Source organism: Dendrobium catenatum, unplaced genomic scaffold, assembly GCF_001605985.2.
Source record: "Dendrobium catenatum unplaced genomic scaffold, ASM160598v2 fragScaff_scaffold_1221, whole genome shotgun sequence".
Lineage (NCBI taxonomy): Eukaryota > Viridiplantae > Streptophyta > Magnoliopsida > Asparagales > Orchidaceae > Dendrobium > Dendrobium catenatum.
In genome coordinates, this window is record NW_021319683.1 from 732,045 (window position 1) to 755,344 (window position 23,300).

The 23,300-nt window shown below is 34.8% G+C and overlaps 2 protein-coding genes and 1 long non-coding RNA gene across 5 annotated transcripts; 2 read left to right on the forward strand and 1 right to left on the reverse strand.

Moving 5' to 3' along the window:
• Positions 1-2,244: 2,244 nt before the first annotated feature.
• Positions 2,245-3,562, reverse strand: LOC114580742. The gene is made up of 2 exons (XR_003702295.1): positions 3,379-3,562; positions 2,245-3,288 (listed from the first exon to the last, which is right to left on the reverse strand). It is a non-coding gene; the product is annotated as an uncharacterized LOC114580742 (long non-coding RNA).
• Positions 3,563-3,708: 146 nt separating this feature from the next.
• LOC110115908 (heavy metal-associated isoprenylated plant protein 41) lies at positions 3,709-16,660 on the forward strand. 3 transcript variants are annotated; one of them, XM_020849315.2, is made up of 3 exons: positions 3,709-3,995; positions 4,653-4,851; positions 15,793-16,660. In XM_020849315.2, exons 1-3 carry the CDS (start codon positions 3,716-3,718, stop codon positions 16,277-16,279), a joined length of 966 nt encoding a protein of 321 aa, XP_020704974.2. In that variant the 5' UTR covers positions 3,709-3,715; the 3' UTR covers positions 16,280-16,660. The 3 variants fall into 3 exon arrangements, with proteins under 3 accessions (XP_020704974.2, XP_028555070.1, XP_020704975.2); XM_028699237.1 differs by lacking the exon at positions 4,653-4,851 and adding an exon at positions 8,121-8,319; XM_020849316.2 differs by lacking the exons at positions 3,709-3,995; positions 4,653-4,851 and adding exons at positions 6,795-7,205; positions 8,121-8,319.
• Positions 16,661-20,213: 3,553 nt separating this feature from the next.
• On the forward strand, positions 20,214-21,558 carry LOC110115920. Its single transcript, XM_020849330.2, has 3 exons — positions 20,214-20,247; positions 20,419-20,508; positions 20,858-21,558. The coding sequence occupies exons 2-3, from the start codon at positions 20,425-20,427 to the stop codon at positions 21,239-21,241; spliced, it is 468 nt and encodes a 155-aa protein (XP_020704989.1). The 5' UTR covers positions 20,214-20,247; positions 20,419-20,424; the 3' UTR covers positions 21,242-21,558.
• Positions 21,559-23,300: the final 1,742 nt, after the last annotated feature.

Genomic DNA, 23,300 nt, shown 5'->3' on the forward strand with positions numbered 1-23,300 from the left:
AACCTTAAAAAATGGTGCTACGAATGCATTATGATCCCGCCTAGCTCCGGCATCTATAATTATGCCATGAACGCAAGGAACATGATACAGTTGTGGTTTCAAATATGTGCACGTACAGAAGGCATCACTTATGATCTCAACCTTGTTAGCTCGAGAAGACGTATCAATAACTTCAAATTCATTTCTATTAATCATGACTAGTTCAGGACACCGATGAGCATCACGTTCAGCTTTTTGTATCACAATCATCGTGCGTGAAACAAATATTGATTGGGCTTCCTTAACCCACTTTCTAGCTTCGAGTAATCTCTTTAGAAATAACACCAAAATAGGTTATAATAAATTGACAGTATTAGCCCTTATATATGAAGGCTACAGGCACGTCTAAGAACACCGTTAAAACATTCAGATGCGTTTATGGTCATAATATCATACCGGCATCCTTCATCCAATAATAGGGACCATTTAGAGACATCGTGCTGCACCAACCAATCGAAGGCCTCTTGCTTTGTAATTCTAATGTCATTCATCATTCGATTGAAGTACGAAAAATCATCTGTATTTTCGGGGCCAATTTTTAAGAAGGAGCAAGATTTATGCGGCATTTAGGGAAAGCATCAGCAAATTTTAAAAATTCGAAAACGAGCAGATGCGCTGTCAAGATTGGCGCATTCAAAGAATGCATCGAACTAATAGGCGCATTCTTTGAATGCACCAATTTATTTCGTGCATTATACTGAATGCGCCATATATGTTCGCGCATTGTGCTAAATGTGACGTTTAGGATGGCGCATTGTACATGAATTAATTCTAGCTGGCCACATCGATTTTCGATTTTTGCTATCGTTTAGCGGAGACTAGATCCGCTTAATCCAGGATTCCTCATGAAATTTTGTGTGGGAGGATTGAATGAGTTGGTTGGGAGGAGGAAAGTTTGTTAAATTATGACCATATGATATTATGACCATAAACGCATCTTAATGTTTATGACCATAAACGCATATCATACCGACTCTGGGTAGTGAGGAAATTCAGCTTGTGAGAGATGGATTCCAAATTTAGAAGCAAGGTGAGTTTTAATTTTATTTTTTTCAGTTATGCTATGAAAAAAAAAAATTTTGTTATAGTTGTTGTGACATGTGGAGGAAAGTTTGTTAATTTATAGTTGCTTTGTGGTTGAATTAAATTGAAATATGATGTTTTGTTATTTTGTTATGCTGAAAATTATTTATGTTAAATTTTAATTTTCTATGTATTTATTATTGTTTTAGTAGAAAAATTATATTCGAGTAAATTTGTTATAATTTGTTACTTTAGGATATTTTGTTAAACTTTTGTTCATTTTAAAGTTTAATTTTATGTAAATATTTTGTTATTTTTATATTTGTGATAAAGTGTAAAAGCTCTTATTAGATCTGTGAATTTCGGAGTGTTGGCCGTTGGGTCATCTGTCATGCAAAGAAGAGAGAAAGAGAGAGAGAGAGGGGGAGTCAGAGCGAGAGAGTGAGAGAGAAAAAAATAGCAAACATAAAGATCTACATTCATAGAGAGCTATTTTTAAAACAAGTAAATATTAAGAAAAATTATAATAGGAATTTTTGGGTGAAAATAGCAAATAAAATTTTAAAATTAGAAATTATTATCTTATAGTCTTAAGACAAATTATAATTGGAATGAGTTTTTATTTAAATGTTATTTAAATTTAATTAGATATGATTAATTAAAAGGTTTGTAAATATTTTAAGAATTTATAAGAATTAAAATTAAGTAAAAAAATTAGGTTAATATCTTCGCTAAGTGTATTTTAATTAAGATTGATATTAATATATAAAATAGAAATAATTTAAGCTGTTAAATTTGTATTTGTAAAGATTAAAAAAATAAAAAAAATTAAAATTTTAATTAGAATGAAGAAGGTTAAATTTGATTAAGGATTTGTTTGGCTTGAATAAGATTAAATACTCCCACCAATAATTTATGACACTTTTTTTACCACTTTATCATATTTTGCTTCTTTAGTATAACATAATAGGACCACAAAAAATACATATATTGCATGTTACTATAGTGGGAATGCATATTCATGATATTATAAAAGAAGTTCTTATTAATATTTTACATACCAAGGAGAAATAATTCTCTTAAATATTCTGAAATATATTTCTATAGATTCTTTCTCTTTAATATTAATGAACTATTGCATTAAAATAGGACAGGACATAAAAAGATACTGCACTATTTTGAGATAAAATTTTATTCATTTGACAAATTTTATTAATAAACTTTTTTTTTTAACAATTTTTTTTTCCGGGGAAATGCCTGATCAGAGCAGGATTATCTTCCTTGCCCTTGAAGCCAACATGAGGGAGTTGAAGACAATTATATCAAACTTGTGGTTTCTTCAAAAAAACTTCATCTTTCATTTGGGTTGCATCGATCTCATGTAGAATTGTTGCTCCCACCTTCTTAAGCACCTCCACATTTGATTGAGCCTTGCGGTACTTCTTCGGAAAAACATCTGCGCAAAGCAAAACCCAAGGAAAACCAGCATAAAAAAGAAGGAAAACTAAAGGCAAACGGTAAATAGTATGAAGTTGTAGGCATTAAATTACAAAGGGTAAATGATTAAGGGGATTTTGCTCTCGTCGGAGAGGGAGACTTCTCTTTCTCTCTCTACCTCGCCACTGCCTTTGGCTCTGCCTTCAACATCGCCGCAACCTCGCTAGACTCATACGGTTCTCTCTCTCCCCCTCTCTCTTTATCTACTTCTCTCTCTGCAGACTCTGTAGCTCTCTTTCCAATCTGTTTGAGACGAAAAGGGTTATTTTTTGTGATTTTAATGGGCTTATTAAGTAAATCCCCTTGACCTCTCCATAAAAGACAGAGCAAAAGCAATCGAAGGTGAGAACCCAAGAAAAAAAAAACCAAAAATGCATCAAGAAAACCCAAAGCAGAGCCAAAGAGCTAATAAGCACATAAAATCACAAAAAATAACCCTTTTTGTCTCAAACTGGCTAGAAAGAGAGCTTCAGAGTATGTAGAGAGAGAGAAGTAGAGAGAGAAGTAGAGAAAGAGAGAGGGGGAGCGAGAGAACCGTATGAGTCTAGTGAGGTTGCGACGATGTTGAAGGCAGAGCCAAAGACAGTGGCGAGGTAGAGAAAGAAAGAGAAGTCTCCCTCTCCGACGAGAAGTATCTTTTGCGCCGAGCAATAACAGTTTATCCACATGGCTTCCGCCATTATTTCCTCAATTTTTTCTTCCGTCGCCACCAAGAAAGACTGCTCCGCGCTGCGGACGGGAAGTATGGAAAAGTTTCCTCTTAATATAAAAAAGAAGATGGCGATGAATAATTGGAGCATTCCGGTTATAATACTACACCTTGTACACCCTCCAACGGTATAAATTTTGTATTGGAACATTCAAATTTGCAATTCGTGTATCCCATATACAGCTCTTTTATCGACGTTTTGTACCGTGCCACCTGTAGTGGCTAATGTGGCAGTGGAGCATCGGCAATAAAATCTAACGCGGACCGAATATTGTAATGGCTAATGTCATATTTTTGTGTGGCCAATTTTTCAAAAGAGCAGGATTTATGCGGCATTTAGGAAAAGCAGCAGCAAATTTTAAAAATTTGAAAACGAGTACATGCCCTGTCAAGATTGGCGCATTCGAATGCGCTGAACAAATAGGCAAAGAATGCGTCAATTCTATAATGCATCAACATCTGGAATGCTCCAATTTATTCATCGCCATCTTCTATATTAAGAGGAAACTTTTCCATATTTTCCGTCCGCAGCGTGCAGCACAGTCTTTCTTGGTGGCGACGGAAGAAAAAATTGAGGAAATAATGGTGGAAGCGATGTGGACAAACCGTTATTGCTCGGCGCAAAAGATACTTCTCGTCGGAGAGGGAGACTTCTCTTTCTCTCTCTACCTCGCCACTGCCTTTGGCTCTGCCTTCAACATCGTCGCAACCTCGCTAGACTCATACGGTTCTCTCTCTCTCTCTCCCCCTCTCTTTCTCTACCTTTCTCTCTGCAGACTCTGTAGCTCTCTTTCCAATCTGTTTGAGACGATAAGGGTTATTTTTTGTGATTTTAATGTGCTTATTAGCTCTTTGGCTTTGCTTTGGGTTTTCTTGATGCATTTTTTGATTTTTTTTTCTTGGATTCTCACCTTCGATAGCATTAGCTGTCTTTTATGGAGAGGTCAAGGGGATTTTCTTAATGCGTATGTGTTGGTCTTCAAGGCTAAATGATTATCCGGTGGGTTCCTTTTCTTTCTTCTTGCTGTAATGCATCTTGCTGGCGACTTCTTTTGTTCTGGTTTGATTTTTTTTGTCTCCAAATCAAAAGATTTGCTGCAAACTGCTCAAAAATCTGTGTTTTACTGATAGAAACTTGATGAAAATGGGATTATTTTTTATTTATGTATCCATTTAAAGGAATAGAAGCATTTTGATGATATTTTTAAAGAGCTTAAATGGTACTCTTTCAGTCTTTAGCTACTCTGAACGGTTCTTATAGAGCAATTTCATCTTGATTCATTACCCTTTGAAATTTAAAGCCTAAACCTTCATACTATTTACCCTTTGCCTTTAGTTTTCCTTCTTTTTTATGCTAATTTTGCTTGGGATTTGCTTTGTGCAGCTGTTCTTCTGAAGAAGTACCCCAAGGCTCAATCAAATGTGGAGGTGCTTAAGAAGGTGGGAGCAACAATTCTACATGAGATTGATGCAACCCGATTGAAAGATGATGTTTTTTTAAGAAACCACAAGTTTGATAGAATTATCTTCAACTTCCCTCATGTTGGCTTCTTCGGCAAGGAAGATAATCCTGCTCTGATCAGGTATTTATTGTTGCTGCTTTCTATATTCTATAAAATGCATATTACACACCCACACTTGCTTAGTTTAGTTGGTGGGCGAGTACATTTTGGAATCTCGAACTCATTCTCGATTCCTCTCGAACAGCAGCGCCTCTTAAGTGATGTCCAATTAAGTGCAGGTTAGGAGGTTTTTGGGGTGTGTCTCTTCTAGGTCAACCGAAGATCAGTCATACCACTAAGCGCAATTTCAGAGACGACAGCCAAGCCAATGGATACCCTGTTCCAAAAAAAAAGCATAATACTTGAGTTGTCCCACTTTGTTTTCATTGTCTTATTTACTTATTATAGTCTAATATATATGGGAGTATTGAACTTAGATGAGTATGAGATAATTAAAAAATAACATCAAGTAATTTGATTTTATTCATAAATTTAAATTTTTATTTATTAAAAATAGGTTTAATCACTGATATATCCTGATTGACCTTTAGTTCAACTCTTCTTATAAATTTATATTAGATAAAGTAATTTTCTCTGCTCATAGGCTTCATACCATCATAGATTTCCAAATATTAAGACTTTTTTGGGATAATTTTTTTTACTGTTTTTAGAACTAATTTTTTAGTAAAATTTAAATTCATGTATTCAATACAGACACAAAATTTAAATCTAAAAATTCTTAATTAATGATCAAAGATTTTAACCAACCTATAAAATGTGCTGCACAGTTTATTTTTTGGAGCACTAAGCTAATTCAATGGATGTCTGCCACATTATCATAGATAGTACAGATTTGTGTAACCGTTTTGTGTGATAATTATCTCTTAAATGAATTATTCATATCTCTAAAATAAAGGGATTGGCAGTCGAAGATACTATTTTATATCTTTCTGCTTTTATTTTTTTGGAAAAATTTGGGCTTTGCCCGTATATTAAAGAAAAGAAAGAGATACAAGAAAAACCAAATCTCCACTTGAAAAACAGGGAGAGTGAAAAAGAAACCAAAAACAGTCAAAAATATAGGGACAACCCACACAGGCCCACAAAGGGCATGAGCCAGGACTCGGTCATCAGAAATAAACATCAAGAAAGATCATAATACAATATCCTGGTTGTCCGAAGACCGTCCAAAAATAAAGTAGCAAAAGCGAACATCATCGTCCAAGGCTCCACCGCCTAAAATCGAAGCACAGAAGAAGCTGCTACAAAGTTATAGCAAATCCAGCAATTCGGTCCCATTTTTCTTAATCTTGATAGATATAGTGGTAGAGCTGCTAGCTATTATAATTTATCTTAAAACTATAAGATAATAATTACTAATTTTAAAAATATCTTTGCTATTTTCACCAAAAAATTCCTACTATTATTTTTCGTAATATTTACTTATTTTAAAAATAGCTCCCTATGAATGTAGATCTTTATGCTTGCTATTTTTTTTGTTCTTCTCCAAAATACAAACCCTAAACTACAAAATAACAAACTTTCCTCCACATGTCACAACAACTATAACACAAAAAATTAAAAAATTTTCATAGCATAACTGAAAATAAAAAGTAAAACTCACCTTGCTTCTGAACTCGGAATCCGTCTCTCACAAGCTGAATTTTCTCACTACCCAGAACCCCATTTTATAAGCCTCGGCCCTCTCCTCCCAACCAACTCATTCAATCCTCCCGCATTAAATTTCATGAGGAATCCCGGATTAAATGCCATCCTAAACGGCGCATTTAGCACAATGCGTGAACATACATGACGCATTCAATACAATTCACGAAATGAATTGACGCATTCTTGAATTGACGTATTCAAAGAATGCGCCTATTAGTTCGACGCATTCTTTGAATGCGCCAATCTTCATAGCGCATCGGCTCGTTTTCAAATTTTTAAAATTTGCTGCTGCTTTTCCTAAATGCCGCATAAATCCTGCTCCTTCTGAAAAATTGGTCCGCGTATATTTCGTAGATTTTATTGCCGATGCTCCACTGCCACATTAGCCACTACACGTGGCACGGTACAAAACGTCGATAAAAGAGCCAAAATGCAAATTTGAATGTTCAAATACAAAATTTATACCGTTGGAGGGTGTACAAGGTGTAGTATTATAACTGGAATGCTCCAATTATTCATCGCCATCTTCTTTTATATTAAGAGGAATCTTTTCCATACTTCCCGTCCGCAGCGCGCAGCACAGTCTTTCTTGGTGGCGACGGAAGAAAAAACTGAGGAAATAATGGTGGAAGCGATATGGACAAACTGCTATTCCTCGGCGCAAAAGATACTTCTCGTCGGAGAGGGAGACTTCTCTTTCTCTCTCTACCTCGCCACTGCCTTTCGCTCTGCCTTCAACATCGTCGCAACCTCGCTAGACTCATACGGTTCTCTCTCTCCCCCTCTCTCTTTCTCTTCTTCTCCCTCTACAGACTCTGAAGCTCTCTTTCTAGCCAGTTTGAGACAAAAAGGGTTATTTTTTGTGATTTTGATGTGCTTAATAGCTCTTTGGCTCTGCTTTGGGTTTTTTTGATGCATTTTTGGCTTTTTTTTCTTGGGTTCTTACCTTCGATTGCGTTTGCTCTGTCTTTTATGGAGAGGTCAAGGGGATTTACTTAATGCCCGGTGGGTTCCTTTTCTTTCTTCTTGCTGTAATGCATCTTGCTGGCGACTTCTTTTATTCTGGTTAGATTTTTTTTGTCTCCAAATCAAAAGATTTGCTGCAACTGCTCAAAAATCTGTGTTTTACTGATAGAAACTTGATGAAAATGGAATTATTTTTTATTTATGTATCCATTTAACGGAATAGAAGCATTTTGATGATATTTTTAAAGAGCCAAGCAAATTCTCTGAATGGAGGAATGCCATGGCCGAAGAATTCTATGCATTGCAAAAACAGGGCACTTGGGAACTAGTCTCACCGCCGCCTAACAGTTCCATTTTTGATCCAGGCCCTGGATCAGCTTTCTTCTGATACCATGAAGAAACCCAGAGAGGGTTCAAGAAGCTTGCAAAACAGAGAAATGTAAATTGTATTGTATCGTTCTAACTGATTACAGAGGTATTAAATAGCTACAGGAAGAATAAAGACTAACGGCTAGTACACGCGTCGACATCCTATAGGAGTAATTACAAGTTGATTAATTACATGCTTCTAACACTCTGAACGGTTCTTATAGAGCAATTTCGTCTTGATTCATTACTCTTTGAAATTTAAAGCCTAGACCTTCATACTATTTACCGTTTGCCTTTAGTTTTCCTTCTTTTTTATGTTGGTTTTTCTTGGGTTTTGCTTTGCGCAGATGTTCTTCTGAAGAAGTACCGCAAGGCTCAATCAAATGTGGAGGTGCTTAAGAAGTTTGGAGCAACAATTCTACATGAGATTGATGCAACCCGAATGAAAGATGAAGTTTTTTTAAGAAACCACAAGTTTGATAGAATTGTCTTCAACTTCCCTCATGTTGGCTTCTTCGGAAAGGAAGATAATCCTGCTCTGATCAGGTATTTATTGCTTTCTATATTCTATAAAATGGATAATAGTTGAGTTGTCCCACCTTGTTTTCATTCTCTTTACTAATTATATTATAATATATATGAGAGTACTGGAACTTAGATGCTTATGAGATAATTTAAAAATAACATCTAATATACGTGAAAGGTTGGGGTAGGGCTAGTGAAAGATATGATTAGATAGAGTCTTCTTAGATGATTTGGTCACATAAAATGGCGGCCTTCCGATGATCCCGACTAGGAAAGTAGACATATTATATTTGACTTATGCTAAGAAGGGAGTAGATCTAAAAAGACTTGATTAGAAAATATTAGAAATGATATTTCTTTATTAGTTTTAAATGAGAATTTGATTGTTAGCGGAACATAACGGAGAAAAAAGATTGATGTTGATGTTGTAGTAGTATCAAATAGTTTGTTTTTATTCATAAATTTAAATTTTGATTTATTAAAAATAAGTTTAATCACTGGTATATATATCAACGATCAATTCTGATTGACGTTTAGTTCAACTCTTCTTAGTAATTTATATCAGATAAAGTAGTTTCCTGTGGTCATAGATAGGCTTTTCATACCATCACAGATTCCCCAATATTAAATTACACAGATTTCCCTGCTCAGTTACAGTAAACTATCGGAGACGTTTTAGTTACTTGGGGCTGTTTATTTTCAAATATTTTGAGTTTAAAATTAAAAAAATAGAAAATTTAAATATAATATTTTTATTTTACATTTCTTTTATTTTATATTTGGGATAAATACAATCAAATAATCCCTTAATAAAAAGCTTACTTCAGCTGCAACAGTGCTGCATAATTTGCTTTTCTGGAGCACTAAGCTAATTCAATGGATGTCTGCCACATTATCATAGATAGTACAGATTTGTGTAACCGTTTTGTGTGATAATTATCTCTTAAATGAATTATTCATATCTCTAAAATAAAAAGGATTGGTCGTCGAAGATAAAATATTACTTCGTCGAAGATAAAATATTACTATTTTATATCTTTCTGCTACATGAGTGACTGTGGAGGTCCTTTCTTTTGGACCAAAAGTTTTGGTACATTGGTGGGGCCCCGGCATTATTACCCAGTGAAGCTTCTTGCAGAAGCTACCATACCTTAGTGGTGGACTTGCCCCCGAAGAAAAGTTTGTTGATATGACTCAGATAATGCTGGATAGTGGATATGAGGTTCGTACCTGACCCAACAAAGACCACGGTTGGATAATGAATCATCGGGTCTACAGTGATGTACTTCTTACCCATTCATCCGAATGCAACACGATTATCACATGGTGTTTGAAAAAAAAAAAAACAGACCTGCTTTACCCATTGCGTAAAAACTTTTTTTTAGAACTTTATTTTTCTCTTGGATGGGTTTTGGATTTGTAGGATAATGATGCTGACAGTATTTCCTTATTTGATTGTATGTAGTTTGGTCTGCAGAACTAAATAAAATCTCATTTGATTGTATACGCCAAGAGGTACTGATGCTGAGATTATACTATTGGGTGATTCTACTAGTTTTGATTAGGTGTGCTTCTTCCCTGAAGCTATTTAGTAAATATATTAAATCAAATATAATATAGTTTAAGTTACAATAGTCACACTATACTATTTTCATTTTGAGCTATGATCATCACTCGAGTCTTCTAGTTTTATAAAATTGAGCATTCATTCAAGAGACCAACCCTCCAATTAGTCTGATAGAAGCCCTCATCATTTATATTGTTCGGTGCCAGAAGATTCACAATGGTAGGGAGAGAATATTTAATATCTTAGTTTTGTACTAAGATATAACACATAAAAAAAAAGAGTTGCAAGGGATACCATAAATTTTATGTGAAAATTTCAAAACAAATTAAAAAAAAATGTGGGGCTTAGCTCAGTTAATATGATTCTACTAACGTATGTTGTCGATTACAGATGATGTCATTTCCTATAAATGGGAATGTTATACAATGTAGTAGACATAAATGTTGTATAATGAATTTGATGGTGGAAGTTAGAAGAGCCTTGTGGCATGAAAGCTATTTTCAAGAGATTGTTTGTTATATATTCAGTCTTTCTACTTTTAGGATAAAAGACCAAAGATTAATTAAAACGTCTAGCATAAATCCTGGTGTTGATGTCGGTAAACAAAATTGATGCCAACTGTCTGCATTGACCATATTGGCAATTTAGTTGAGGGACTGTAGTTAGACAACGGTGGTTGGGGGACTGTATTTAGGTGATGGTGGTTAAGGGATATTCAACCAATAATGGTTGGGGATCATAGTTGGGCCATAATGGTTAAAAGTCTAAATTCAGTTGAAACAATGATCAGAGGATTCTGATTAAATGATGGTAATTAGGAAATTATTTTGGTGATACTGGTTAGGAGACCCTAGTCAGATGATGGTGGTTGAAGGACAATTATTAGGCGATGATGGTGAAGAGATTAAGGCTATGCAACGGTAGTTTGGGGATCAAAGTTGACAGATGATGGTCGAAGGACAAAATCAAAAGACAATGGCTAGAGGACCCTAATCGGGCGACAGTGTTTGGAGGATCATAACTAGACAATGGTGGTCGAAGAACTGTAGTTTGACGATGGTGGTCAAACCACCATAGTGGGGAAGTAGTGTCAAAATATCATTTTCTACCAATGGTTGGTGACAGGACAGTAGTCCTATGACGGTGGTTAGGTGTTGGTTCGATGACATCAGTTGGGTGGTGGTCTGATGGTGGTGATTGAGTAGTGTTTTACTAGTGATGATTGAGCAGTGTTTCTAGGATGGCAATTGTCGATGGTCTGACGATAGTGTTCGGGTTTTGGTCCATTAATGGTGATCAGATTGTGGCGGTCGTGCAGTGTTAAATGGTGCTTCGACATTAGTGGTTGAGCTGTGGTCTAATAGCAACGTGAATGATTTTTGGACGATGGCTACCAAGTGGTGGAAGAATGGCAATGGTTTTTGGAGCTATGGGATTCATTAAACCTTGTAGCTCTTTCAAATCTATCATCTTAGGTCCTCCTTCATGAAGAGATTAGGGATTCATTATTTTTTAGAGTGATACCCTTTGTAAATATAATCCAAAATATTTCATCTAACGGCTTGTATTAATTCTGAACTTCCAACTATGCATGGTTAACCAAAGAAACCCTAAGTTAGTGGTTGAAGATATTAAATTTTAATGCAATCTCAATTGACCTCAATATTTGTTAATGAGGTATCATATTTATTTTTGAGGGACATAATTATATGGAGTTGATTGTTAGAATATTCAGCCTCCAAGAGGGAGATTTTTAAGGTATATAGAGTCAATTACTCACTGTCAACTTGATTCTTTCTATTGATATCTTTCTTACTTTTGTAAAGTCAATTAAAAGAACTTTTATTTTTAGGAAATATTTAGAAGAGAAATTCATTAGAATATTTTAGGGGAAAGATTCAAGAAGTCCATAGTCCAAGAATTACACAATTCCTAATTTTAGGGAGGCGGGATGGGGAGAAAGAATTAACCCCTACTTTTTTTCCATTGAAATACTTTTGGGTCATTGAAGATCATTTTTATAAGGAAAAAGGATCAAAATAGTCCCTTCACTTTTTATGAATGACCAAAATGATATCTAACTATAATAAAGAATCATTTTTGTCTTTTAACTCCTTAAAAAAGAATGAAAATAGTCCCACTATGAGACTGTTTTGATTTTTTTTTAAGAAGCTAAGGAACCAAACTAGTCATTTAATATAGTTGGTGATCATTTTGATCTTTCATAAAGAGTTAATGGTTCATTTTGGCTCTTTTTTTCATGAAGTAAAAAAGCAATCTTAAAAATCATTTGTAAACAACTAGTCATCATTTTTTCAAAAAGATAATACTAGCTTCAAATGAAAGTAATGTGTTATAATATCCATCTCGTGTAACCATCCATGCATATATATATATATATATATATATATATATCCAAGCCAAGAAAATAATATTTTAGTATGTACAATGGGTGAAATATATTTGCATTCGGGAGAATTCATGTTTCAATGCTAGTAAAGAGTCAAAGGTAACCAATGCCACATGAGTAAGATATTTCATAGTTCAGGTAAACGTCAAGTGACATTGTCAAATACTGGCCTAGTTATCCTAGTCATTCCTTGGCTTTTGATCATATGGCGAAAATGGGGATCTGTGGGAGGCTCACCTGGATTATGCTGATCTCCTTCCATATTCGGGTAGCTGATCAAGGAAAGATTATATTAGGGAATTTATGCATGTTTTCGTAGTTATTTCTTTGTTAAGATATCTTGTATTGGTCAATAAATAGGGATAATTTTGTGTAATAAAATTAAGTTTTTTCACTCTCCAATTCTATGAATTTAAGATGGTATCAGAGTCTTTGTTTCCTTGGCCAGAATTATAAGTTTTTTTTTTCTTCTAGACTTTCTGACGGGAAGGCCTTCCCTATAGAAATGAAAGGGAGCAGATTCCCAGCTTATTTGATCCTGTGTATGACCAACCAAGGGAGCGAGAGTGCTTCATCCCGCGGTCTCTGCAGTTGATTGAAAGGTAACATCTCTTGTGTCTCGTCTGGAATCGAGTGAGACCCCGTAGTCTCTGTGCATTCGATCGAGAGACAAACGTCTTGTGAACCCATCTCGTGTGCCTGCTACCAAACGGGACAAGAGAAGTGTGTCAAGTGCTTGTGTTTGGGGTGGAACCAAGCGGGATCCTGCGTCCCTGAAGCTTGTCACACGCGATAGCCTCCTCTTGCATGTATATGGGGAGGAACCAAGAGAAGAAAAGCGAGAGCTTCCGTCTGGACAAGAGACCGTGAGACTACATGGGACGAGAGACCCTGCGTCTTAATCAAGTGGGTACGGGGGTTTGGACAACTTTCGTCTCATTCCTTTGCATGGGATGAGAGACCCTACCGAGATGGACCTCGCCACAGGCTCCCACCTCGCCACCGATGCCATCAAAGACCATTCTGGCGGGTCTTCCGCTGCAGCATCCACAGATGGCAGAAGGTAACTTATGACAAACGTCACCGTTGCCAGAATAAGCAGGTCATCCTTGCTGTCAAAAATCAGTTGTCAAATGGCATCCCCCCTGTCGAGAGACCCAACATATTCTAATCGGTTGAGCAGAAAGCTCAAGAATGTCGCTAGACCATTGAATTCGCTGTTGTTGTCGCCTCTAAATTGATGCCACTGGTCGCTGTGGCTACATCTGATGAGGATGATAACAGAGCCGAGGGAGATGGAAGAGCCGACATAGGAGAAGGTTGAAGAGGTTGTGAGGAAGGTCGAGAAAATGAAGCCTAAGAAACCCAAAGTAACTGTCCACAAGGCCGCCTCTAAGATTGACACATCAGATCTCACCGCACACCTTGCAGAGGTGTTAGTTTCCTATGAGTCGCAGTATGATGTCTAGCTGATGTGATTCACGGACAACGTTGAGCATGCATTTTTTGATGTCAGTGCCTCACAATTCTCTTGGACGAAAATGTTCAAGGAGTCACATGTTGTTAAAATCATTGAAATCCTAATATCTCATATTTCAGAGCCAATTTACAAGACTTCAGTTGATTGGAGTGCTGCGAAATCACTTGATGCTCTTGCTCACTTTGTTTTTGTGGTGCATAGATTACATTCTTCCTGATTTTGCAATTCAACAAGCTACCACTAAAGGCTATAGAAAGGTCACATAAAATCTCCTTCAAAATCTTAGGTTGCAATATTTGTTGTACTAGCGGTGAATCTTCGATGAAAACTTGAGGTGCTCAATAATCTTCTACCAAAACTAAGAGCTAATCCACAATATCAAGGACAATAGAAGGTTCATGTGATTGTTTGGACAATTTCTCCGGTTTCTCAAGGGGATATGGTGGTTTGGATGCATGTCTAGGCTCATTTCCTATTGACGCTAATCAGCCAAAAAAATGGCAATCCGCAGACGAGGGGTTTGGCTTTGCAGTTGATTAAGAGCTTTTTGACAAGGCCAAAATCTCGTCCTATTCTAATAAATGATGTTTTTAGAACATGAGAGTGCATTGCCCCTCTTTTTGCATTTGTTTTTTTTTTTATGCGGACTATTTTTTCTGTCTCATCTGTTTGAGTGAAGGCTATAGAGAGATAAAAAGTATTTTATCCTACCCTAAAGGAGCTGGCGTTTGTTGGTTCTTTGAGTTCCCACCATCGGCCTTCATTATTGGAATTCTGAGGAATATAAGTTTCCATCACCGGCCTTCATTGCCGGAATTTTGAGGAACACTATTCCTTATGCTTCCTCCATGCAACCAAGGTCGAGGAGAGATCGAGCGGAAGGGCTCTTCTTACGTGCATGTCAGGCGGAACCGAGCGGAGCTGAGCAAAATCTCCCGTGCGCATCTAGAAAGGGCCGAAAGTTCCCTCTCATGCGGATCTCGGTCCAAGATAAGCAAGAGTACGAGACAGACACTCCTTCCTCAGATCAGACCTGAGGAATCAGAGGCCTTACGTACACCTATACGACTGTTCGGGTGGAGTCGGATGACTGATTTGCATTGGGCCAAGGCTAGCTCGATCAGACGGGAGGAGATTTTGCCTGCCGAGTGCTGAGCCGCTTGAGACGTGTTTTTTCTACTGTTATCTCTGAAGTTTGTCACAACCCTAAAAATTGATTTTTTTTTTTTCTTTCTTCCTGCAACTATGCTTTCATTATCGGTCTTCCCTTATTGGAGTATCTTATTTATAACCAACGCAACCTTCATTGTTGCACTGCTTAATATAGCTCTACCTTCCTGTGACTGATTATCAACTTGATTACCAACTTGGGAATGTCATATATATTCCCCAACTTAAGGGGGAGTGTCAAATACTATCCCAACCATCCTAGTTGTCCCTTGACTCTTGATCCAATGGCCAAGATGGGGATTCGTGAAAGGCTCACCTGGATCATGTTTATCTCCTTTCATAGTTAGGTGTCTGATTTATGAAGGATTATAGGGCAATTCTGCATGATTCCATAATTATTTGTTTATTTATTAAGATATCTTGTATATGAATAGAGTTTTGTGTAATGAAATTAAGCTTTTTCAGTTTCCATTTCTCTGAATTTAACAGACATTCAAATACAAAGTGAATGTGAAAATAGATATAATATAAAGAGAGCAAAATTTATCTCTCTAAAATTGCTGTTTTCTAGCTCTACTTGTATGTAATACATAGACTACAGAATTATTCAACTCCAACGGTAGCTTAAACAATCAGCATGGTACAAACAATTTGATTTGAATTTCTTTTCTTCTGAAAGTACGAGTTTTAAAAATACATGGCTTGTTTGATTGTCGTAACACTATGGTCTCCATATTTATCAAATGAAATCTTTTTACCAATATACTTTCTTGATAAAATTGCTTCCATAGTTTTCATTTCATTCAAGTACTTCTTGTTTTGAATCTGAAAATCTTACAACTAAAGTTCCTTGTACTTTCTTACCAGTTTGCATCAAGAGTTATTACTGGGATTCTTCTACAATGCAAGTCAAATGCTTCAGCCTTTTGGAGAAATTCATGTCAGACACAAAACTAGCACTCCATTTTCCGACTGGAACCTTACTGATCTTGCTGAAAGAAGCTCCCTTACTTTGTTTAAATCCGCGCCTTTCAAAATAGAAGACTATCCTGGCTATAACAACAAGAGAGGAGATGGATCAAGGAGTGATGACCCATTCCCTCTTGGCAAGTGCTCCACCTTCTTTTTCATAAATAATATTGATTATATGCAAATGAAAGAGGCGTCAGTAGGAAAGCCCCTGAAATCTGATTACCATGGAAACCTTATTGAGTTTAATGGCAGTAGTTGTAGAGGATCTAGAACGGAAGGGATGAGAAGAGTGGTGGATACACAAACTGAGCGCAAGGAACATCACCTCATACTCAGAGCTCTTGTTCATCGTTATGGAAGAGATACAATTGCTGGAATCTAAATGATGGAAATATGATGATGAAACATAGCTTCATTATGAAGAACAGATTGTTCTCTTAATATTTGAAGGTCGGCATCTTGCAATATGGTGGATAATCCGGATAGAAATAAGTGCTTTTGGAAAAGCATTTATATCATGGCAGCTGCTTTTTAAAGTAGTTTTTTAGTATAAAATTTTTAATTTTATATTAAAAAGTTATTTTAAGATATAGGAAAAAAGTTGTCCCAAACGAAAGCCTTAATGTAATATATAATCTTTCTAATGAATGGTTGGTATCTGAACATTTTCTGAAGTTAGATATGTTTGCTGTGACTCAACATTGTGTATGTCCATCCCTTGCATAATAGATCTAAATAATTCTCCTCTTGTAATTCAGCTATTTATACCATCTAGTATCTACAATATTTTTGTTAATAATTTGAAGTGGTTTGCTTATGAGCCTTTTAGAATTTAGGCTTCATTTGGAATAGTTTTTTTTTTTTTTTTTTCTGTTTTCTAAGGCTTTTTCTCGTTTGGGATAGTTTTCGTAATTCTTTTTAAAATGGCTTTTTGGTATAAAAAATTTCAAATTTAAAAAATTTGTTTACTAAAAAATTGTTTTAGAAAATAACAAATTAAGCCTAATGTAGCCTAAAGTAGCTTTGTAGTACAAAAAAATTTTGGATTAGAATTTTTTTTTTATTATAAAGCTGTTTTAGAAAATAACAAAAAACTCTAAATTTATTAAAAAAAAAAAAAGTTGGTAAATGATGAAGTCGAATTTGTCATTTGGTTTAATATTTTTAGAACTTGATGATATTTAAATTTTGTTGGATAAATGAATCAAACCGTAGAGCTACATAGAGAGAGAAGTTAGATCCCAATAAATATAAATGTGTATAAAATACACGTTTCTCTTGTCCATTTTAAGAAATAGGGAATATTAGAAGAATAAAATTTAGACAATTTTTAAGCATTAAGAAAATTAAAAAATTTAATCTTAATCTTAATCTTCTTGATAAGATTAAGGTTTTGTTTGGGATGATTTTTTACTTTTTCTGGAAGCATTTTTTTAGTATAAAAATTAAAAATTTTATACTAAAAAATTGTTTTTAATAAGTAGTAAGAAAACATTTCCAAACGAAGCCTAAGTTGTTCGGAGCAACATCCTTTGATTTTCCTATTGAATAAATAGTGGTTTATCTATTTGCTTCTGATGACCCATAAACCCTTCATCATAAACAAAGTTGGTAGACTTATATACTGTATATTCAATTCATCCACATGACTCATAGGCCCTTTACAAATAGTAATCTCAATTTTATTTGGGTACTATTTTCTTACTATTTCTTTTACTGTTAAAAAAAAATTTAGTGAAAATTTATTTTCTCCAATCATAATAATAAAGTTATTCTCTCTACAGCAATTTTATAAGCGACTTAATAAAATATTTTAGTTATCTCAAACAAATTTTTAATCTTTCATATTAAAATAACTATTAGAAACTAAGAAGAAATAAGAATAACAATTGAAGATTTTTTTTTTTTTTTTTTTTTTATGACTTGTAGGTAGATTATCACCTCTCCTACAATTCGTATTGATTGTCATTTATGGACGAGTCAAATCCAATATTACAACTCAATTATTATGGTTCAAAAGCCTCCACATCATGACCTTACAATTAAGCCAACTCTTTCACCATCTTTTGTTGCTTTCAAACAAACTCCCCTTGCAAGCTCTTTGTCTTCAATGATGATGCGCAATATGTGATATCCGAGCAAATACCGAGCAATACCAAACAATAACGAGGAATATCATCATGTGAAGACCAATACCGAGTTATACCGACCTATACCGAGCAATACCGAGCAATACAAAGAAATACCTAGTTTTTCCTAGAAAAAACTAGGTATTTCTTTGTATTGCTCGGTATAGCTCGGTATAACTCGGTATTGGTCTTCGCATGATGATATTCCTCGTTATTACCAAATAATACCTAGTAATACTGAGCAAAAACTGAGTTTTTTGGCAGTGGAAGGACGTATCTCTACGTCAGGTGGGAGGACCTAATAATTTCATTTAGAGGTATTGCCGCTCGCGGGGAATCAAATATGAGTTAAGAGATTCTCAATCGTACTCACCCATCAACTAAGCTAAACAACAATAGGTATGAAAGACAACTATGAAAATTGATTGATAATACCAAACTCATTTATGAGTGCTCAACAAGGAGCATATCGCATGTTCTTTTCTGCAATGCCTGTTGGGTGCACGCGCTATCCTCCTTCGTGCTTCTGTCTCCGCAGAAGGATCGTACATCAATAATTAAATAACTGAATGTAAAAAATGTGATAATCCATTTAATGAAAATTAAGGGCTGTTACTTTCTGCTGCAAACTAATTGATGTAAGCCCCATCATTAATTCATTGAGCCCTTCAAACGAACAAAAAAAAGTATGCGGAAGCCCGTATATTATCAAATATGCAGCTGAACATATAATAAATTATCTTTATTTTTTGATTTGGCGTAATTTAAGGTTACTTTATCTTTGTTGTCCGTATAAATGCATCTTTTGCACAGATCGCTCGGAGCTCCAATTTTCCAAAAACTTTTACTACTTCTTCACCCATGAATTCGTTGGATTATGGATTGAAATTATTATGTAAACATTATATTTTTATTTGGATTTTTTTTTTTACTATTTTTTAAACTAAATTTTTAGTATAAATTTTTTTATAAATTAAAAATTTTATTACTAGAATTTTTTTTAGAAAAGAGTAAGTGATATTCACCAAAAAATTATCTTGATCGGACACGAATCTCGAGACAAAAACAACACGAAAACTTCAAAAATTAAATTCAGGATCAACTAAACGTTTGAAATTATTATGTAAAAATTATATTTTTATTTGGATCTTTTTTTTACTATATTTTAAACTAAATTTTTAGTATAAATTCAAAATTTTAGTATTAGAATTTTTTTTTTTAGAAAACAGTAAAAATTCAGTCTCAAATAAAATCTTAGTTATTATGATTACAAATGTTATTTTCCATTATAATTTTTTTTTAGAAATAGCCAAATAAAATTTTGACTGTTGTGTGGAAAAATAATGCAATGAAAAACTCACCCAAATGTACTCTAATTTTTTATAAGCATCTAATTTATTAAATTAATGTTTGAATCTATAAATTAATAAATATGAAGTGCTTATTTTCATTGTTTTTTATAGTTTAAACTTTAATTATTGATTTATGAGTTTTTTTCTAGTTATATTTGAATATTAAACTATATTTATAATTGATACATCATCACAAAATTAGCTTGATCAGGCACGAATCTCGAGGCAAAAACTAGTTGGAGACTTTAAATGGAAAATAGTTTATTGATTGTCACCAAAAATCGCTTTGATCCAGCACGAATCTCAAAGCATATCTTAGTTGACAACTTCCGAAACTAAACGCAGGACCATCGAAACTCAAATCTCAACAAATTTATAGTCAAAGTGATCGTCTAACCCAATAATAACAAAATCAATTCAATCCGGTCCAAATAAAGAAATTATAAAAAAAAAAAAATATTTTTGATCAATTTTTAACCATCATGAATGACATATATTTTAAATTTAATGACATTTAAGACTAATTGTACTATATTTAAAAAAAAAACATATTTTTTCTTACAAAAAGAAATGTGTAATTCATTGCCATCAATTGATTTATTATCATGATAATCTTGCAATTCTCGAATTACATACAGTACTCAGCAAGTTCTATATTTTCAAAATAGTTGCAGAGATTGTCATAACAAGATAAAGTGTGCACAATACTGTTTTCTCCTATATTTCTACCCTTTCTATGTAATTTTAATGATTGTCAAGGGCATAATGCAAAAATTCTCAAGATACATGTATATAAATGCCATTCCTGTCTTCTTCATATTCAATGGAAGTTTATTGGCCTTCACCCACATCTCTTCTCTGGCAGAAAGGTAAAGTAAATCGTCTTCTAAGATCATAATGAGGGTTACTCCTTACTGAATAAAGAATATATTCCAACCATTTCTAGTTCTCTACTAAGCATACTGTATTGGCCTTCTGCACTTCTCAAACTTGTAGCCTTACAGCTTTTACTTAAGTTTTCTTCCTTGCTTGCCTTTTAGGGAAAGATGAATAGCCTTCCTATTTACCCAAGGGATGAAGGTTGGAGCTGTGATGAAGCTTGCTATGATCCTTGTGAAGATTTTGCTTTGGTAATCCATTTACTTACTATATCCACCATTCCCTTTTCAGAATCCTTTTTTTTTTTGTCCTTTGTGATGTTCTATAAAACTGAATTGACTGAACAGACAATTTTCTCAACAGGAGTGTGGATCTGAAATAGTAGTCTGGTTGTCTTTATTGTCTCAGAAATAGCTTCTCTGTAAATGCACTGATAAATCAAAGCAATTGGATAGACACCTTTTATAGATTTTCTCATGAGTTATCTTTTACTTTTATAGATTTAAATTATAAGCTTATCAGTTGAAGCACAGTTTTAAAATTATGCTCAATTCATGTATGACTATGGACTTTTGGATTCATAGCTCCTTTTGGAATCAGATCTTGAAGGAAGCAAGAAAGAATGAGTTTGAAACCAAATTCCATTCGTCGCCCGCGAAGACGGATGAAGTCGAAACTCGTAAGGGGAAGAAGTCATGGAAGAGATCGCTATCATTCTTGTGGAGGAAATCTGATAAGAAGAGCTCAGCCCAGAAAGAAGAACATGGAAGAATCAATGGTTCACATTCAGGACCAATAACTGGTGGAAAAGCAGAAGCCTCCAGCCACCTTCGCCGGAGCATTCGGAAGCCAGCGTCGGGGCCACTTGCTTCTTGGTTTGCACAGACAAAGGAAGAGGAGACAGAGACTCCTTACATGTGCCTTGGCAGTAGAAATTACTCTTCTTGTTCTCATGCATTTGGCCCCATCTATTTGGTCACATGAGAGTGGTTTAGGCATTTAGTCAAACACTTTTGATAACTGGGCTTCACTACCTTTTCATGAGACCTAAGGTATGTCCATGTTCGTTTTCCTGATTTGGATTTTGTTTGTCTTTTGCATTTTCTTCTTCAGAATGGCCACATGGGAAGCAGTAAAGCTATGATGGGTCATATGATGTTAGTTGATGTGCAATGTTATTTGTTCAGAACTCAAGCTGATATTGCTTTTATGGAGATCATGAAGTTGCACTGCTTTATGTATTGTTTATGGTTGTAAATATGCATGAAGCTTCTTTAAGATATGCTTTAGACTTAATAAAATAGATTTTGTTGGTAATGTTGTAAATTTTAGTTGTTTTTGTAATTTACAGTTTTATACGGATTTTGATGTAAAAATTCATAGCTTTCCAAACTGCTGGCTATAACTGATGTTGACTTAGCATATAGTCATTTTTAAATGGTTTTTGAAGCATAATGAAAGACTTAAAATAAGTGTCACCCATAGAAGACAAAAATTAAGTGTCACAAGTATCAGTTAAAGCACTATTTTTAGGTATTAAAATAAATTGAATTGATAAAAATCTCTATTTTTTAAATCATGTCGTAAAAAAATCTTAAATAAGTACTCAAAACATTCATAATCTCAATATCTATAACATATAAAAAAATTATGCGGTGAGAGTTTCATCAATACGTACAAAAGTATCCTTATTTTTTTAGTAACGAAAATACAAATTTGATCGAAAAAATCTCAAAATAATCAAATTATTGAAATTAGAAATACGATTGGTTCCTTATAATGAGACGAGCAAATTTTCCAACAAGGTCGTTAGACAAAAAATTACTTTACAGCCTTCAAATCCTAGATTTCTTTTTATCTACTCATATTTCTCTCTTATTTTTCCTTAACTTGCTCTCTGGCATGAGAAAACAAATACAAAAAAATGGAGAAATGAATAATAATAATAAAATATTTTAGTGACTAAAGATATTTATAATAATATAGTATTAATATAATTATTTAATTAAATTAATTTTAGTACAAAATTCATATAAATCCTTCAAGGGCTTAAAAAATTACAGTAAAATATCCTTAAAATAACTTATTTTATTTAAAAAAATTTGGTGAAATCGATTTGCAAAACGGACAGCTAAAGCAGGGGATAAGCTTCTAGTCATATAGGATTTCAAGGTTTATATTTTTTCCAGCAACACTCATAATTTTTTCAGGTGTTAAAGCATTAACAACAATGGGAGAGCAAACAACACTCATAATTTTAAAGATTCCCTTTGGGTTCCAACGGATAATAGGTAAGTCCAAAATTTTAATCCATATTGGAGAACTCCTCACGCTTTGTTCTAAACATATACGACTAGTTTTGGAGAATGAAAATTTCCCCAAGAAAAACCACGGCCCCCCATCCACGCTAAGTTAAATTCTTCAGGGGAAGAGAACTTAAGCAAGAAGAACCGCTCACTTAAAGAGAGAATAGTGAGTGTACCTTTGAGTTTCCAAGTTTTGAAGATGGCAGAGCGAAGAGCCTCATAGTATGGCCTCCGACCTATAAAGTAGCATACTAGAGTCAAACCTCAATCTTTGGAGCCATTTGAAACCTCCTTTTTCATAGAAAAACACAATCTTATCCATGGGGGCAAAGAAAAGGGGGAAGTATTTAGAAGAAGAGTTACAAGCACTCAAAAGCCCCTTCTAATTGAGGAACTTAGGTTCAGAGGTTGGCTGGGAAGAAGGGTTTCCAAGAGGGTTCAGAGTGGAAAGAAGGGTTTCCAAGAGGGTTCAGAATGGAAAGAGGTGGGGAGTAAGTGGAAGAAGCCATCTATGGGGGAAGAGGGAGGGGAAGAGGAAAGCTAGGAGGAGAGAGACTCCCAGCAGGAAGGGTGAGGGAAGAACCAAGACGGTTGGGGTTTGTAAAAAATCCTAGCATAACAAACCCTAACCCCTTCTTTTGTGACATGTATAGTGAATGCACAATCGAACCCCCCAGCTCCCCCTTGTCTCTATTCTTATGACCTCCCAACCCCAAGCTACCACCTTCGCCTCAGAT